The sequence below is a fragment of the Ptiloglossa arizonensis genome, chromosome 1 (genome assembly GCF_051014685.1).
Source record: "Ptiloglossa arizonensis isolate GNS036 chromosome 1, iyPtiAriz1_principal, whole genome shotgun sequence".
In the NCBI taxonomy this organism is placed as follows: Eukaryota; Metazoa; Arthropoda; class Insecta; order Hymenoptera; family Colletidae; genus Ptiloglossa; species Ptiloglossa arizonensis.
Window position 1 is genome coordinate 28,203,968 of NC_135048.1, and position 15,600 is coordinate 28,219,567.

General features: G+C 41.7%; 4 protein-coding genes across 15 annotated transcripts; 3 read left to right on the forward strand and 1 right to left on the reverse strand.

Moving 5' to 3' along the window:
- The first annotated feature begins 4,230 nt into the window (after positions 1-4,230).
- Positions 4,231-8,046, forward strand: LOC143154716 (uncharacterized). 3 transcript variants are annotated; one of them, XM_076326657.1, is made up of 4 exons: positions 4,231-4,609; positions 6,638-6,799; positions 6,871-7,001; positions 7,802-8,046. In XM_076326657.1, exons 1-4 carry the CDS (start codon positions 4,433-4,435, stop codon positions 8,010-8,012), a joined length of 681 nt encoding a protein of 226 aa, XP_076182772.1. In that variant the 5' UTR covers positions 4,231-4,432; the 3' UTR covers positions 8,013-8,046. The 3 variants fall into 3 exon arrangements, with proteins under 3 accessions (XP_076182772.1, XP_076182770.1, XP_076182771.1); XM_076326655.1 differs by having other exon boundaries at positions 4,235-4,726; XM_076326656.1 differs by having other exon boundaries at positions 4,239-4,726; positions 6,871-6,986.
- LOC143154717 (uncharacterized) lies at positions 6,859-12,126 on the reverse strand. 8 transcript variants are annotated; one of them, XR_012994244.1, is made up of 4 exons: positions 10,948-12,123; positions 10,339-10,748; positions 9,902-10,178; positions 9,595-9,821 (listed from the first exon to the last, which is right to left on the reverse strand). XR_012994244.1 is itself a non-coding variant. In XM_076326662.1 (3 exons), the coding sequence occupies exons 1-2, from the start codon at positions 10,949-10,951 to the stop codon at positions 10,372-10,374; spliced, it is 381 nt and encodes a 126-aa protein (XP_076182777.1). In that variant the 5' UTR covers positions 10,952-12,125; the 3' UTR covers positions 6,859-6,993; positions 10,339-10,371. The 8 variants fall into 8 exon arrangements, 6 of the variants coding, with proteins under 6 accessions (XP_076182777.1, XP_076182779.1, XP_076182776.1 ...); XM_076326662.1 differs by lacking the exons at positions 9,595-9,821; positions 9,902-10,178 and adding an exon at positions 6,859-6,993 and having other exon boundaries at positions 10,948-12,125; XM_076326664.1 differs by lacking the exon at positions 9,902-10,178 and having other exon boundaries at positions 10,490-10,748; positions 10,948-12,126.
- On the forward strand, positions 8,180-9,780 carry LOC143154715 (uncharacterized). Its single transcript, XM_076326654.1, has 4 exons — positions 8,180-8,928; positions 9,002-9,151; positions 9,231-9,382; positions 9,474-9,780. Exons 1-4 carry the CDS (start codon positions 8,635-8,637, stop codon positions 9,718-9,720), a joined length of 843 nt encoding a protein of 280 aa, XP_076182769.1. The 5' UTR covers positions 8,180-8,634; the 3' UTR covers positions 9,721-9,780.
- LOC143154714 (uncharacterized) lies at positions 10,756-14,702 on the forward strand. Of its 3 annotated transcripts, none has more exons than XM_076326653.1 (3): positions 10,756-12,819; positions 13,619-14,468; positions 14,565-14,702. In XM_076326653.1, the coding sequence occupies exons 1-2, from the start codon at positions 12,192-12,194 to the stop codon at positions 14,446-14,448; spliced, it is 1,458 nt and encodes a 485-aa protein (XP_076182768.1). In that variant the 5' UTR covers positions 10,756-12,191; the 3' UTR covers positions 14,449-14,468; positions 14,565-14,702. The 3 variants fall into 3 exon arrangements, with proteins under 3 accessions (XP_076182768.1, XP_076182767.1, XP_076182766.1); XM_076326652.1 differs by lacking the exon at positions 14,565-14,702 and having other exon boundaries at positions 10,756-11,732; positions 11,832-12,819; positions 13,619-14,515; XM_076326651.1 differs by lacking the exon at positions 14,565-14,702 and having other exon boundaries at positions 13,619-14,515.
- The last annotated feature ends 898 nt before the right edge of the window (positions 14,703-15,600 follow it).

The window sequence follows — 15,600 nt, forward strand, 5'->3', positions numbered from 1 at the left end:
TCTATCTCCGTGCGATTTCTCCGTGCTTGAAATCCAGAGGGCAATCGCATCGATCCGTTCCGAAATGTGAGAATAAAGTTGCAAGTCACGGCCGATAGAGTGACGCAACAGTATGAAATTACGGGAGAAAACGAAAAGTTCGACACTCGACCCTCGATTGCTCGCGCTGCTCACCCTTATGACGTGACCGTTACGGGTTATGTTCGACGCGAGCAAATACAGGCGAAAACGTGATTTCAACGACAGGAAATGAGTATGAATAGCGCCAGGTACCGTGAAACAAGATCGAGCAGCAAGTACATACATCGATCCTTTCGTTTCGTGTGATCATCGAGCGTGCTTTCGCGAAATATGTATACACGGTGTTCCAGTAAAAGGAAGTAAGCAAAAAATAAGTAAAAAATGTAAAGTAACATTTTTTATTTTCGCACGAGGTTTTGTTTTCAAGAAAATAGACTTTGATTGTGTCTCAGCTAATTCCTTATCAGTCTTTGTGTACCGTCTACCTGTCTGCTTAAAGTGGATTTGCAAATGAAAATAAAACAACTTACTTTTAAGATTTGCTTTATTAAAATAGAAATTGTTAAAAATGACTAAACTAAATTAAATTATCATGAACACTTTCTAATATATTTTATGTCTTTAATACTCCAAACGCTAAGGCAATCCTCGCTTTTAAACACTACGCGTTTCTGTTATCTTCGGAATATACTTTTGATTTAATAAAATTCCATAAAATATTATAGCTTCAATTACCGTATCTTACAAAAAGAGAAATATTCCCTCGTGTTCTCAATTACTGTATCTTACGAAAAACAAAACCTCATACTTGAAACCGAATGATAGTAAGCTAGTAAAACAACAAATTCCGATATTGTATCACGAGTGTACAAAGTCGTGTCAATACGATTATACCCAAATGGAAAAATAAATCGAATTTCGTCAAACCATGACACACATGTTAAACGCACGTGTATCATAAGAATATTCAAAGTTAATTTTCTCGAAAACAAAGCCTCGTACGGAAGAATGTTATTTTACATTTTCAACTTATTTTTTTACGTAGAATCACCCCTCTTCCCGATTGTACCGTGATTACTGGGACACCCTATATATTCCGTACCATCTTGTATCCACCGGATACGGTTTCTACTGCGTCGCTCGAGTTCTCGTCACGCTGTTTCACCCTAGCGAGTAATCGACCACCACGTTCCGTATCTCGATTCGCACGGAATCGTCGTAATATGAGAAAGAAAATACCGCACTTCTTCAAAAACCTTTTCCCGATAATATCGACCATCCTGTGCATATATCTAATTCGTGTTACATCGCGTATTGTTTGTTTGGTCATTTGAAGTGTAATCGACGCCCGATCAAAAAGCAAACACGCACGATTACATCAAGAGATTACGTCGATCGACCGATGCCTTGATAGCTGTGTAAACATTTCTCGCATAATTTCATTATCATTGAAACGCTCGTTGTGTTCACAGTGTATCCTAACACACCTGTTTCTATTCATAATTGTTCCCTAACTCGAAGAATATCTCTATCTGTTTAATGACACATAACAATAATAAAAATAGAAGGTACGTGAAAAATATCGAAAACAACGACGCTGTAAACCATTTTCGCGTTTGTTTGCTTCGCGGTCGAGATGTTTACAATCTAGGACAGCTAGGTTGGCCCGATCCAACGGTTCCGAGCACGTGTGCGCGCGCATCGAAAAACAAAACGACGAATTTCGCAACGAATACGTAAGAGCGCAATACGTCACGACGCGGCACTACACGCCCACTTATCTAAGCTTTCCCATTGGAGAATCGTAAACTCGTTCGAAGGATTGGGGGCCAGATAACGTTGGTAGGCAAACAAGATTGTTTTGTAGTTACTTATCTTGACTTGGTCGATGTGCGCAGCATGACAGGAAATCGTTGAGGGTATTGAGAAAACACCGAGAGGCGTTGCGTAGGCGGTATCGTTGCGCGATGATGCGTCTTTAACCTCGACATTGTCTCGCAGTACGCTCGATTTTACTACTGTATAATAAGCGAAACTAAAGGAAACCATTTAGCGGTACCGCAGAACTTAACGCTCGAATTTTGGAAATCTTTTCTTTTTCTTTGCGTAATCGCGATCATGCAGTAAAAAATTGGCTTTTATAGCTCTCTACGAAAACGGGATCCAATCTTTTCTCCTATCAGCAAATAAGCTTCGTTCGTGATAACCTCTACTGGCCCTTACGTAACACAGTTATTTCGCTTTGTTGTCGCAAACGTTGTAAATCACATCATTTATTACTTCATAAAAACTGCTGCGTATATTTTTCGTTAGATACATAGAAATATAAACAATGATCTAAAATTATTTGAGATCGACAATTACGAGACTAACTCGTAGTAACGCGTTTCGATCGAGGTTGTACACTACGAGTCCGAGACGTGGTTTAAGCAGAATGGATTGACATACTTGAGTGGTCCACTAAACGATACCCTTATTGATTGAAGACCGCTAAATGTGGTTTCCCTTACCGAAAAGTGGTCTGTTAACTGTAAGAGCGTACTTAATGATATGGCAGTATTATAGTATATGGTGATGTTGCTTGTTGCATGCCTTGAGGCGCCCAAGACCATAAAATTCTAGCACCCGAAAAGGATCACTCAAGGGCCCGCACTGAACCGTTCGACGTTCTACACTCAAGGGCATTACTGTTTTCGTTCCACATAGTTTTTACGAGATCGCTATATATGTCGCGTACTTTACAGGACAGCCAAAAGCAGAAGCGTCAGTTTCGTGGCGCTAGTGTTTTTTCGAAGCAAAAAACTTTTATTGAAAATACATTCGAGTACATGGATCAACGACCTATAAATGGACAAAGTTCTCGATAACATGTTGTCGACAAATACGCTTGACGTAGGATTCAAAGAAACAAAGGGAAAACGATAAATGAGAATCGCGGTAAAAGAGAACAACGATTAACACGTATTTGTTTAACTTAATTAACCACGTACGGAGATAGTATATAATGGTAAAAAAAATAAATAAAAAATGATTCAATTGTTGCGTTTCTCATCTCTCCCAATTAAAGCTGTTCGACGTACAAAAGATATGAATGTTTTGTTATTGTAAATAACGATCGTGTTGTTGAACGAGTACATGAATATCCGTCTAGCTGGCACGTGTGCCACGACGCAACACCTGTAAGACGCAAAAATAAACAGAAGCGTAAAAATAACAAGAAATGTTTTGCTTTGCTATATTACGGATGCGCTACGTCGATAACAACTTAACAATTGCTTTGCATTTTTCGAAGTGCAGATAATATCGTGCGGCTTTTCCTTCCGTAAACACATATCAAAGCACATTATGTACACAACGTAGTCCATACGGTTTGCGAAAATAAAGATCGATCAAACTCCTATACAAAGGGTACGGCGTGTTCTTTGTTCGTGGCTTTTTACGGTCAACAACTTAAAGCTTTACTTCGACCGTCCCATTTTTCTCGTCAATGATCTTTCTCAACTCATTCTTCTACTTTAACCTCGACTTAAAGTAGCCAATATTTATACCTTTCATAAACTCTTCTTCTTTTCTTTTCTAAACTATGAATTTCAGAATTTGTATTCCGTCAAGGCGTAATTCATTAAATAAATATAAAAAATAAATACACAGAATAAATTCAGAAAGAAAAGAGAACAAGTTTTACAGTTGACAAACGATAAATTATAAAGAAAAAGACGAGTATTAAACGTCACAACTGTATGTACTTAATACATACAATAATAAGTATGCGCGTCAAGGCGATGTAAAATAGAAGAAAAGTTACAATCGACAACACCAGTTTCTACGGAACAGGTACAGAGACGAATGTTTCAAACACGAGTCAACACAAATAACGGTAATAGAAATGTTTCCATTAGCAAGATAAAAGATCCTCACACGTATACTGTTTCAAGAAGTGAACGAATACAGTCGGGAATCGTACTCGATTGAAAGACGATGGATTATAATATTTGAACTAATGAGTTAATAATTAACGTCGCTAATGTAGAACGTTGAAACGCGTAGTAGCTGTAGATTGGTCACCGCGATGGCACCACGTAACGAGCAACGGTTGTTCACGTCGATAATATCGATAAATCGTCATTCTCCTTGACGAGCGAGTGCAGCTCGGTTCGAGTCCTCGCTCTGCTTCGAGACGTTCACGTTGTCGAGTTTAAAACGATAACGATTTTCTCGAACTGCACATTACCAGATAAGAATGCTAGTTAAGATTAGGACGCTTATAATTAATAAATGTGGTTGGAAGCACTATTCGCTTGAAGTCGAAACAAAAAAAAATATTAGTAAGCTCATTGTTGGCGCACGAACTCCATAGAAAGGAGAAAGAAAACGTTATTGGTATTACCTAATGGAAATAAACGAAATTTAAATGCGAGGAAAACTATATTATTTTATCGACGTTACGTTCGTCTACATCGTTACGATTGTGCTTGTATCTTCGATCGAACATAATATAGGACACGCAGACAGAATTAATCCTAGGTCGAACTACGACGATTCCGTGAAGAATGATTCGTTCTACGGGAAGGATTGTTCAGAGAAAGAGGTTTGTCTAGATTTGACCGAATACGTCGGCGATTACTTTCCCCTCGTTGCGAAATATTTTCTCGCGAACGAGCTGGATCCACTGACGATCCCGGACATTCGTCAAAGTTTCTGGATGGTAAGTGTACAATGTGTTCGCGACTTGTAGTTTTTTGCGTAACGTGAAAAGAATTCCAAGGCGAACCTTAATTTGAAGGCACGGTCGCACACTGTATGGACGATGCGACAAACGGCCCTGCGCGCTCATTAAAGAATCAGTAAACCTCGAAAATCTTCTACGATACCTTGGAAAGCTGGATTTCGAGGTAGAAATTGAGTTTTAAGGTTAGTAGGTCGCGATTCGAAAGCGAATGTGAACTCACGCGTAACAACCGATCGACGAAAGCGAAATCAACGAGACGCTGAACCTCAAACGAAAACGACAGTGAATCGGCCATTGAACCTCTTTCGACGAGGATCTTTCTTCCCGTTTCGAGGCGACTATACCGCTGTTCACAGAGTCCGTTATTCGACTGCATTCTCCCGGAGTCGGCCATATTTGAGTTCGAACTCGAACGAAATCGAAAGCGGTTCTCGGTTGTCGATGGTCGACGATCACTGCAACTCGACATTGAACTCTGTGAGGACGAGGCGTACGTCTCAAATCGCGTTCTCTCCGATTCGCTTTCTCGCTCGGAAATGTTACGATTCGACCTTGAACCAGAGGAAGCTCGAAGGCGAGAGAAAACTCGAACCACGACCTCGATCGGGAATCGTCGGCTTCGTAGTCACCCGTTCAATATTTTTCTCGCCGTGTCGCAGTAAGGAAACAAGAATTCAATGACGAACGACAAAATACGTGTCTTTCGAGGTTGTTTGTCGTTCGATTCTTGATTTAGTGGACCGAAACGATAGAGGGGAACTAAAGATAATTGTACTTGTTAAGCGTTAATTGTTAACTCTTAAAAAAAGAAACAATTTTGATCACGTTTCAATTCTCTATTTAACAACTCTTTATTACTCATATTCTGATTTTTTCTTCCTATTCTTCCTATTGTCTTCGGTCTCTAAACTTCATACAATGCTGCTTATTTTATTTTTTGTTTCTCAATAATGCAATTATTACTTTACGTATGTACTCGTATTTTTTTCGTTTCCTCAGTTTATATTATTTGATTGCGTTGTTCTCATTGGATGCGTACTTCTTTTCTAACTATTTGTCGACTTTGTTTAACAATCGATGCCTAGATAAATTTCAGATCGTTACAAGATGCGAATAGGTTAGGAAAATACAAATTCTACCCTAATAAGCAATAGAACATCGAAGATAAGGGGGCAGATAGCATATTATCGATACAATATAAGAGGTGTTAATTTTTAATTTTTGTTATTCTTAATCTTTGCGACTAATTACAATCAATTTTTGTGATCGAAAGATACAATTTTATTCATCGATATTTTTCTATTTCGAATGGAAAAGTAAAAAGTAACAGTGCAAAAATAGAGTGTCCTTTCGCTACATCTCCCGCGAAATAGATACAGACCAATTTTCGCATTGTGATTTATTCTAAATACAATTGTGTCGCGATGTACAAATTACGAGCGTGAGATCATTTGTGTTATCATACGAGTGCTGTTTATCGATAAATCTTTCCTTCGTGTTATAGTCCAATATTTCTTCACCCAATTAGCGGGAAATCAATGTCGTGAATCATTCGGACTAAAATTAAGTTATCGTTAAAATACTTAATAATATTAATTCGATTTAAATGGGTTTCGCGTTACTTTAATTCAGACATTTTCGAGACACACGGAAAATCAAAGCCTAATGTCTGTTCGCTCGTTCCGGTTCGCTACTTCGAATTTTAAAGCTTCGAACCCTACTCGTTGTTCTTCTGTAAATGTGTACCGAGCAAATCGAACAACCCGGGGAATATTCTCATTACCGCGCGCACAGGAGCGTAACACCGTGAAAAGAACACTGCGTTTACCGCAACAACTCAACAAACGTATCCATAGTTGATCGAATGATTTTTACGTGTTCTTTCAGCCATCTCTATTTCTGCCTACCGAGTTCAGCGAGTTAACGTATTCCTTCTCCTCTGGATCGCTGTATTATCTGTCCGAATTAGAACGCGCCGGCAGAGTTATCGGCATCTATGGCGATAAAACACTGGGTATCTACGCGAGTATTACATTTGACAGCATTTTGGTAAGTATATCGTGTGTCGTTTATCCATCGTTAACACGTGCTAGTTTAAAATACGTTCTCTACTGTTTCAGCTCTCCTACGACTATTTCGTGAAGCTGCTGTTTCTGTCAGAGTATGGAAGGATACACGCCAAGGCGACTTTCGTTCGTGTGGAAATCCGCATCGATTTCGATATCGTCGGTTTCAAGTTCGTTCTGAAAAAGTTAAGATTAATCGACATCGAGTACGCGAACTGGTTTTTTTTTTCTTCTTCTTCACATCCAAAGCAGAGAATCGATTCTGAAATCTTTAAGTTAAATTAATCGTACATCAGGTGGTAAATCAATCGTTAGTTTTCAGTTCTACAAATAGAGACGAGATAGAAATGTTATTCAAACGTAGGTTAATAAATGCGAATAAATATGAAAGAACACGAAACGCGAACAACAAATTTGCTGTTCCAAATTGATAATGTTTATCTAATTTATATTAATCTGGAACACACGCGCAATTGATATTGTATTATTTTTATCGAGATTAATAGAAAATGCTTGAAATTCGTAAATCGCGATTTATATTGTATATCGATAAGAATGACCGACGTTTTGAATAGCTCGTCCAAATGAATTAGATAAATATCATCGACCTATTTTTGCCCTCTACCCTAATAACAATAAGAGCAATTGCGTTACCGTGTCTTTCACAATTCACATTTTCGTCGTAATATGTTTATGAAACATTTATAAATGTTCGTATAACATTTTTGTCTTATTTCTACTCATAGAAAATATCTAGCACAAGTATGAACAATCGATGAAAAGATAAAAGTAAACGAAAACGAACGAGGATCGATTCTCGAACGAAAGAATCAATTCGTACCAAAATCGGACATGCAAATATCGATTTAAAAAATAAATCGTCCTCTCAGAGATCGACTTTCTAAAAAATCGATTCAGAATCGAACATCTTAACGACAAATCGTCAGCAGAAGGAAATACGAACACGGTCGATTTTTTTTTCCAGATCCATCAAACTTTCCATTCACGGGAGTGACTTAGCGAAAAGATTTATGACACCTTTTGTCAAAGCCTGGATATTTTTAACGAAGAAATCTACGATTAAAACAATCGAGGAAATCGCGACGACAATGTTTCGCGAACATCTTGAAAAAACAAACGAGAACATTTCACTGTACAATCTTCTGATGTCACTTGTAACAATGTACTCAATGTGAAAAAAGAAAAAATGAATTTACTTTTCGCCTTTCACTTTAACTGATTTGTAATTTGTACACCTGGATTTCGGAAGAAATTCGTATCGAACATCTTATCGGATAATTTTTCTCGTATTATCTTGTCGAATATTACTGATATATATCACAAAGAGCGTTTTTAATAACAAATGAGCTACTATCGATGTACTTTGATAATCGGATAAGATGCGAGATAATGCAATAAAGTTTCAATAAAAGGCAGGCGAACGAAAGTCGGACTGTATTTGATCTTCCGGATCAGTTCGTTAACGCGCATCATCATGGCCGCTCAAATTCGTCTTCTCTTTTTGCTCGTTGCGTCCATCCTACTCGCTGTGGGTTCCGCGCATCCCAGTCTCGAGTAAGTTAACCGTCGGCAAATGTCCGTTACGTTTTTTCTAACTGCGTAGTATAGCACCCCTCCGTCAGGTTGTCGCTAGGTTATCCCCCACCATCTCTCACCGATTCTCATTCGCCCTCAGTGTTTCTCAATTTTCCTTGCGACGTATACAAAGTTGAACGAACAAAAGAAATAATTGTTACGCGACGTAATAGTGATCTATCTTTTTCTATTTGCATTCAACGACTTTACTCGGCGTAATGAATGGCGAGACATGGGCAAAAATATTACACTACCTCTTCGATCGTGTTAGATATGGAATTTATGGCAAACTCGAGAAAAAAAAATAATACGATTATCGTTCGCACGGAACTGTTACCTCGACGAAAAATACAAACCCTTCTCAAGTACATTTTGTATTGCAGAGTATCCAATAACAATAAAACGGTATCGGTGAATATCAACAAATTGTTTGATATGATGTTGCCTAAGCTTCATAATATCATCTTAAACGATGGAATGGATCCTCTGTCGATGTCAGATATCTACAAGAAGCTGGTATTTATCTCCGTAACTGGGATCGATTCGTGCAAAATATTTCAACGTTTTCTCGACTCTTAAACTCTTTCAGGATGGTGTGATAACTCACAACGGAGTTCTTGACATGACGAACGGTCGGTTGCTTGGCCTGGCTAATATAAAGCGCGGTGGCGACGTTATTCTAAGTTTCGAAAACAAGGTTTTGGCCATGAATATGAATTTGAGATTCGACGCTCTCGACGTAAGGCGAAGAAAACAATACCGAACAAGTGTATACGAACACAGTGTGAAGTGAAATTATTTTTTACCAAAACTTTCAGCTGGAGTATGACTACTTCTTCAGATACGGGCTTATCCATAGGCAGGGAAATTTTTACGGGTACTTTACGAACATGGATATGTCGACAACGCTCTTGCTGGACATGGTCAACTATAAAATTGTTATCGATTCGATCAAGATTATCAACATCGAGTAATTATCATATTCATATACACACGGGAGGGTCGTTATGTTAATACGGAATCTCACACGGGAGAGTCGTTATGTTAATATCGATTTTCAGAAATTTAAGCATCAAGCTGAAGGGCAACGTGTTCGACAATGTGCTAAACACTGCGATCAAATATCTCGTGAACGTATTTAAGCAAAAAGTCGTGGACACGGTGGAGCAACGATGCTGGAACACCTTCCACAAGATTATTGATTCCATCAATGCGAAGATCCCCCGCCCCGACAACCAGCTGGAACAGTACGGCTTCCATGACATCTTCGAAAATGTTCCGACTACGTTCACCTTTGATCTGGCTTAAAGTCTCAATCCCTCTGCAATGGGCGAGCATTTCAATTTTGTAATAAAGAATTCGATCACGGTTGTCTTAATATCATTTCCCCTGCCATCGTCGATAATCCTCTTTTCCATAGAAAAAAAAAGAAAATAAAATTATGATATACCCACTATTAAACGCAAAAAAGTTAATAAAGAATCGTTACACCATTCTCGAAACGTGTTTGAACTTCAATGTGACGTGACTCTCTATGAACGACACATATGTATATAATAATGTATGCGAAAGTTCGTCAAAGTTTCCAAGCCTGAGTAATATATTCAAAGTTCCTCGACGATCACTGAACTTAAATTAGACTGAATTCGCAACACTCTCATTTAATTTTTCTATTTCGAGGCTTGGGTAATTAAAAGTAAGGGTGTGTCGTTTTGAAACGATCCGCCTATAATAATACCAACATTTAGAACAGAAACTTTGAAAACCTGGAAGTCAAGAAAAAAATCAATATCGTCGCATAGAATGTTGGAAAAATTGTATATTCTGTTCATAGCATCGAAAAAGTGTATATTTGTTTTAAATTTCTAAGAATCCAATACTAGGCTTTCGAATCACGTTAGAGATAAAAAGTTATAAATTTCTAACCTTAAAATGAAATTTCGGACGTTATGCACAACTCTAATGGACGTCGTTAAACATCGACAGACGTTGCCAAAGGTAGATCATTGTGTCACGTACGAGGATATCGTTCCATGCGGTCAGAGATAAACGCATTCTACGGTTACATCCGGCGTACCTGAATTGCGCTTCGTAGATTGAATGCAACCCAATATGCAAGCAAGCCGCTATTGTCCGTCTTCGCGCAATAGCAATCTGTGCTCCTTCTCTGCTATCGATCGCGATATGTACACACATAAGGAATACATATTTGGCGTATATTGGTTGCTGATGTAACGTCCTGTCTCTCTTAAAGTCAGTGTTTCTAACACACAAATCGATATATGTATGTAGTTTAAATGAATCGACGAAAAGAGTTACGGCAAGTCTATCGATACCTAGAACGTTAGACGAAGACGATTATTCGTGTCAAGGATACGACGTTCTTGAATGTGCGTTTACAACAAAATGTGTGAAGTTTCAACGAACAGATTTTCGGACACGTCGCAAGTATTCTAAATTTTTAGAAAGAAAAAACTTTAAGATCTTACGATAGAATGATGAATGTTTTTGTAAACTTTTAAAGTTATCGCTCACTCATTCTTTCTTCTGTGTTTGTACGTGTATAACGACGTGTACCTGCAGGTGTATTTCATAGAAAACGCGCCCGCGCTGGCACGATGGCGAGTCACGCAAGGTGGTTTACACTTCAATGAAGTCAAATCGAGTCGAGTCGAGGAAAGCCGAGCAGAGTCGAGCCGAGCCGAGCCGAGCGGAGATGCGTCGCGGTTGCAGCATCGACAAGCTCGAGGTGACGGAGGCGAGCGAAGCGCCGTTGCGAAGCCGAGTCGGGCCGAGTCGAGCCGAGCCGAGCCGAGCCGCGTCGAGCTGCATCGAGCCGGGCCGAGGAAGGTCGAGCTGCCCGTTTAGTGGCAGATGCACGCTCTCGAACCAGCAACTGTCAAAACAGCCTTGCGGTTTCGCATTGATCGAAGAGGAACGAAGCATCGAGAGGAAGACAGTCGTAGTATATATCGTGCTCGACGTATGGCCGGAAATTTGATTCGATTCCTTAGATTCCTCGGCGTAAAACCAAAACTCGAATACGACGGAAGGGAAGACTGCGAAATACAACAATCGAGATATTACGTGTCGATCGATTGAAGGAAACGTTCGTTGAGATTACGTTCGGTCGAGTTCGTTAGAATTTCGTTTTTTCCGTTGCGTTCGAGCGTAGAAGTAATAGCAGACTCTATCGCGCGATAAGAGGAAGAAAGGGCAGGAGATAAAATGGATAGCGGGAGGAGATTGGATAACTGGAAGCGGTGTCGGTGAATTGGCGAGTGGCAGGCGGAATAAAGCTGAACGGAGCGCGAGAACGGGTTAGTGTACTAAAGAAAAGCGAAAACGTATTCGGGAGCAAAGCGTGGGATAGTAGAAAGAAAGTAAGGGTGACTTGGCACGGCTTGTTTTCGGTATAGGTATCGCGAGTTGAGTCGAGATCGCAAGCGGTGACGAGCGGCGGCGAGCGGTGGCGCGCGAAGCGACGCCGAGTCAGGCCGAGCCGAACCGAGCGGAGCCGAGCGCAAGCTCGAGCGAGGCCGAAGCCGAAGCTGAAATCGTGGGCAAAAGCGAAGGAAGGCTCGGACTTGGGGCTCGGCGCGGTAGCGCTGACTGGCGAGCAGGCGGGTAGCGTATCGCGAGCGGACGAGAACGTGCGCGTGTCGTCCAGTAACAATCGACTGCTGTCGTTTCGGCCGAACGACACGCAACATATCGGGCTAATTTCTTGAGGCGGGTGCGCGTCTTCTCGGCTGAACGCGCGCGTGTACCGGCCGTGTATGGACGGCGGCACGCGTGCACGAGTCGAGGAGGAAAAAGCCCTGGATTCGTCTCGCCTGCGATCCTCCGCTCGGCTCGGCTTCGCGAGCTCCTCCTCGGCCGGCAACGCTCGTATCGCCAGGCGCAAGAAGAAGAAGAGAAGGCAGCAGCGACGAAACAGTAACGCCGACGACGAGGACGAACTCGTCGTCGTCGGTGGAGGCGGCGTAGACACCGCCAGCGGAACCACCGACGCGATCTTCACGGTCAGAGAAGAACAACAGAACCAACAGCCGGCCGGAGCGACGATTCCCAGCGAGGAACCGACCAAGCAGCCAAAAAGTCGGCTCGTTCACAACACCAACGAATCTCAACGAAACGTATCCAGAGGAGGAAGCGGCTCGCGCGCGGCTGCTTCCTCCCTCAGCTCCGGCATCACGCTTCTCAACCGTCGAGCTGCCAGCAAGCGATCGTCCAGGAGATGCAACACGAGCGCCCGTAGGAACGCGATGACGATGGATCTCCAGAGACTGATCACCGAGGTACACGCCAGGCCCGCGATCTGGGACCAGAAGAACGTCAACTATCACAATCGCGACGTCATCCTGAAGATGTGGCGGGAGATCGCGAGGGCTTGCGAGGTCTCCAGTGAGTATACGCCTCGCTCTCTTCCCTCTCTACTCTCTTCTTTCCGTCTCATCCGTTCGCGCCTGCGTCGCTCGTCTCTATCGCTCCCTCTCTACCGTTTCTTTCCCTCTCTCCTTCTTTTTCGAACGCTCCCTCCTTCCAATTGCGCGTACGCACGCCCCACCTTTTCGTTCCACGATCGACCGGCTCGAGTACCGATCGAGGCTTCCCTTCCACTCTAGCCGATCGATCGTCGATTCGGGTGAGCAATTTTTATCGTCGTTCTTCTTTACCGAAAGAAACAAACTTTTTGAGGAAACTACGATTAATTGTTATCGCCTGTCGAGTGGCTACGTGCAGGAAAACGGGTATACAGTTAGGGTTATCGCAGCGAAAACGATGTCGTTGGAACATCGATAACTTGCACGATTAGTATACCTGGGTTCGGTCGATGTTCCGCACGAGGTCGCGTCGATTACTCTAGAAGTGGACGAAACGATTGCTAAACCAAAAACCTTTTGCATGACACGGCTTAAATTACGCGATAATTCTCTTTTGTATTAGTTGAAAGGAGAGAAACTCAATTCATCGGAAAGTGACTAGACGAGACGCTGCGCGCATGCTTGCACCTTGTCACCGAATTAACGGGTACTCATACAAACGGTGTTGTCTGCTCATCTAATCGATACGTTTCGTGTACAGGCAGAATAATTGGATCAGTCGATCACTAGATATTCGTGGATGTTTCAATCGTCGTGGCAACGAAGCCTCACGAAGTTTGCCCAAAGTGAAGAATAACGACAAAATTTTCATTTTTCAGCGGACGTCGCGAAATCGAAGTGGAAGCACTTACGGGATAATTTCCGCAACGAACTAAAGAAAACTTATCGAGGGAAGTGCGACGGTGGCGCCAATGAGCACGACTCGAAGTGGGTCTGGTTCAAGAGCCTGTTCTTTCTACGAGATCAAATGAATTCACGGGTGATCGGATGTACCCTTTCGCAGAATTGCTCGGCAGCCCTTCGATCTTCCCCAGATGGGACGCAGATAGAGCCACAAATCGACATTCTAGAAGGTCACGAGGAGACTCAATTCGACGATTTAGATGGCGATTCGTGTCAGTCTCTTCTTTCGAACGACGATGCTTTACATCAGGTTATGCCCCCGCCTAAAATGAACAAAATCGGTAGAAAGAGGTCTCTGATGGATGCATTAGATAACGATTATTCCGAGGTGGATCGAAAAAGGTTCGAGTCGCTACAGAAGAGATTGAGCATATCTCAGGAGGAAGAGGACGACACTTATCACTTTCTTATGAGCGTCAGAAATCCTCTAAAGAGTTTACCACTCGATCGACAGATGTTCGTAAGATTAAAGATCCAAGAGCTCGTTTACAACGAGATCAATTCGCAGAATCAGCAGAGTCGAACGTACGAAGGTTCGCAGGACGTAAAACCTCTGAGAGCAGGAAATGCGACCGGAGTTAACGTAGTCGGAGCAGGACCTGGACCTGGACCGGGAGGAGGCGGGAGTATCAGTGAGTCTGTTGGTGCGGGAGGAGGGCAAGGTATCGGCGACATGTCCAATCCGGCATCGTTACTCCAGAATTGCACGACAGAGGGCTCCAGTGACGATGCCTACTTCGGTTAATTTAATTTACGTTCTAAGATGTAAGAATTATAATTTTATTAATAGAAAATAAACGATGGTATTTTTTCAGTAATTTATGGTTCGCAATTTTTTTTTTTATTTCGCTTCACATCTAGGGGGAGAAGGGCAACGCGTTTCTCCTATTCATCGACGTTTATCAAGGAAATATTTTGGTGCGACGGAACGCGTGACGCGATTAAAAGCTCGCGCCGACGAACGACGCCAGATAAATTGAACAAAAGGGACGGTGCCATTAACGCTAGACGAGAAAACCTTGTATTATTCTTGTCGGGGTAAATCGAGCCACATTTTTAATTAACAAAAACCTTCTACCCTCGGGATGGCCATTATTATTATTCGTGACGTACGTCAGACCAGAGGCGCATTACGCGGCGTAATTATTTCGCGCGCTAATTGGTTCCCCGGCACCGCTGAAGGGCGTATTTGAGGCCACGGTTTTCTCGTTTCATCGTGATTAAAGAGCGAATCGAGCATACGGAAAAGCCGCGGTTCCTATTATGTATGACCCCATTTAAACTACATCGAGTCCCCGTCGTATTCGAGCGTTCGTATGTATTATACATTGATATTAAATTCGAGTGCGAAATATGTGTGTATACAGGGTGTTCCATGCGAAACAAGCCATCTAATTATTTTTTCTAATTACGACGATACAACCATTCCATGGTGCAATTTAAATGATTTCGAAGATCGAACGCTTTTTGTTACCATTAGTGACCGTTACAAATATAGTCATATTTGAAACTGTACAATAACATGTCTGTAACACCGTCCAGATCGCGCACGAAACATTTTTCATATCGTTACAATTAGACAAGATATTTCAGTGGCCTATTTTAAGCGGATCACTCTGTACGTACGACGATAATCATAATTTTAATGAGGATTTTTATATACGTATAATCAAGAACACGGTATATAGAGAACGAGTAGAAGAGGACCGTTAACGAGACATTCGTCGTACGAAATGGATGAATTAAACTTTTATTTTTTGAATCGTAAGTGGTAATGTCTCAACAGTGTTCCCGGAAACGAACGATACTTCGTAGAACCGATATTTCAATATTTCGTGACCTTTTACCACCATTGAAGGTAAAAAGTCTAGTATTATTTTAAGAAAAGGTGGCGCTA

Coding starts and splice junctions, on each gene's coding strand:
- LOC143154716 (XM_076326655.1), top strand. CDS start 4,433: ATGCGAGGAAAACTATATTATTTTATCGACGTTACGTTCGTCTACATC. Junction 4,727..6,637: donor TTCGTCAAAGTTTCTGGATG/GTAAGTGTACAA, acceptor GTGTTCTTTCAG/CCATCTCTATTTCTGCCTAC. Junction 6,800..6,870: donor TTACATTTGACAGCATTTTG/GTAAGTATATCG, acceptor CTACTGTTTCAG/CTCTCCTACGACTATTTCGT.
- LOC143154715 (XM_076326654.1), top strand. CDS start 8,635: ATGGCGAGACATGGGCAAAAATATTACACTACCTCTTCGATCGTGTTA. Junction 8,929..9,001: donor CAGATATCTACAAGAAGCTG/GTATTTATCTCC, acceptor AAACTCTTTCAG/GATGGTGTGATAACTCACAA. Junction 9,152..9,230: donor TGAGATTCGACGCTCTCGAC/GTAAGGCGAAGA, acceptor CAAAACTTTCAG/CTGGAGTATGACTACTTCTT.
- LOC143154714 (XM_076326653.1), top strand. CDS start 12,192: ATGGACGGCGGCACGCGTGCACGAGTCGAGGAGGAAAAAGCCCTGGAT. Junction 12,820..13,618: donor GAGGGCTTGCGAGGTCTCCA/GTGAGTATACGC, acceptor TTCATTTTTCAG/CGGACGTCGCGAAATCGAAG.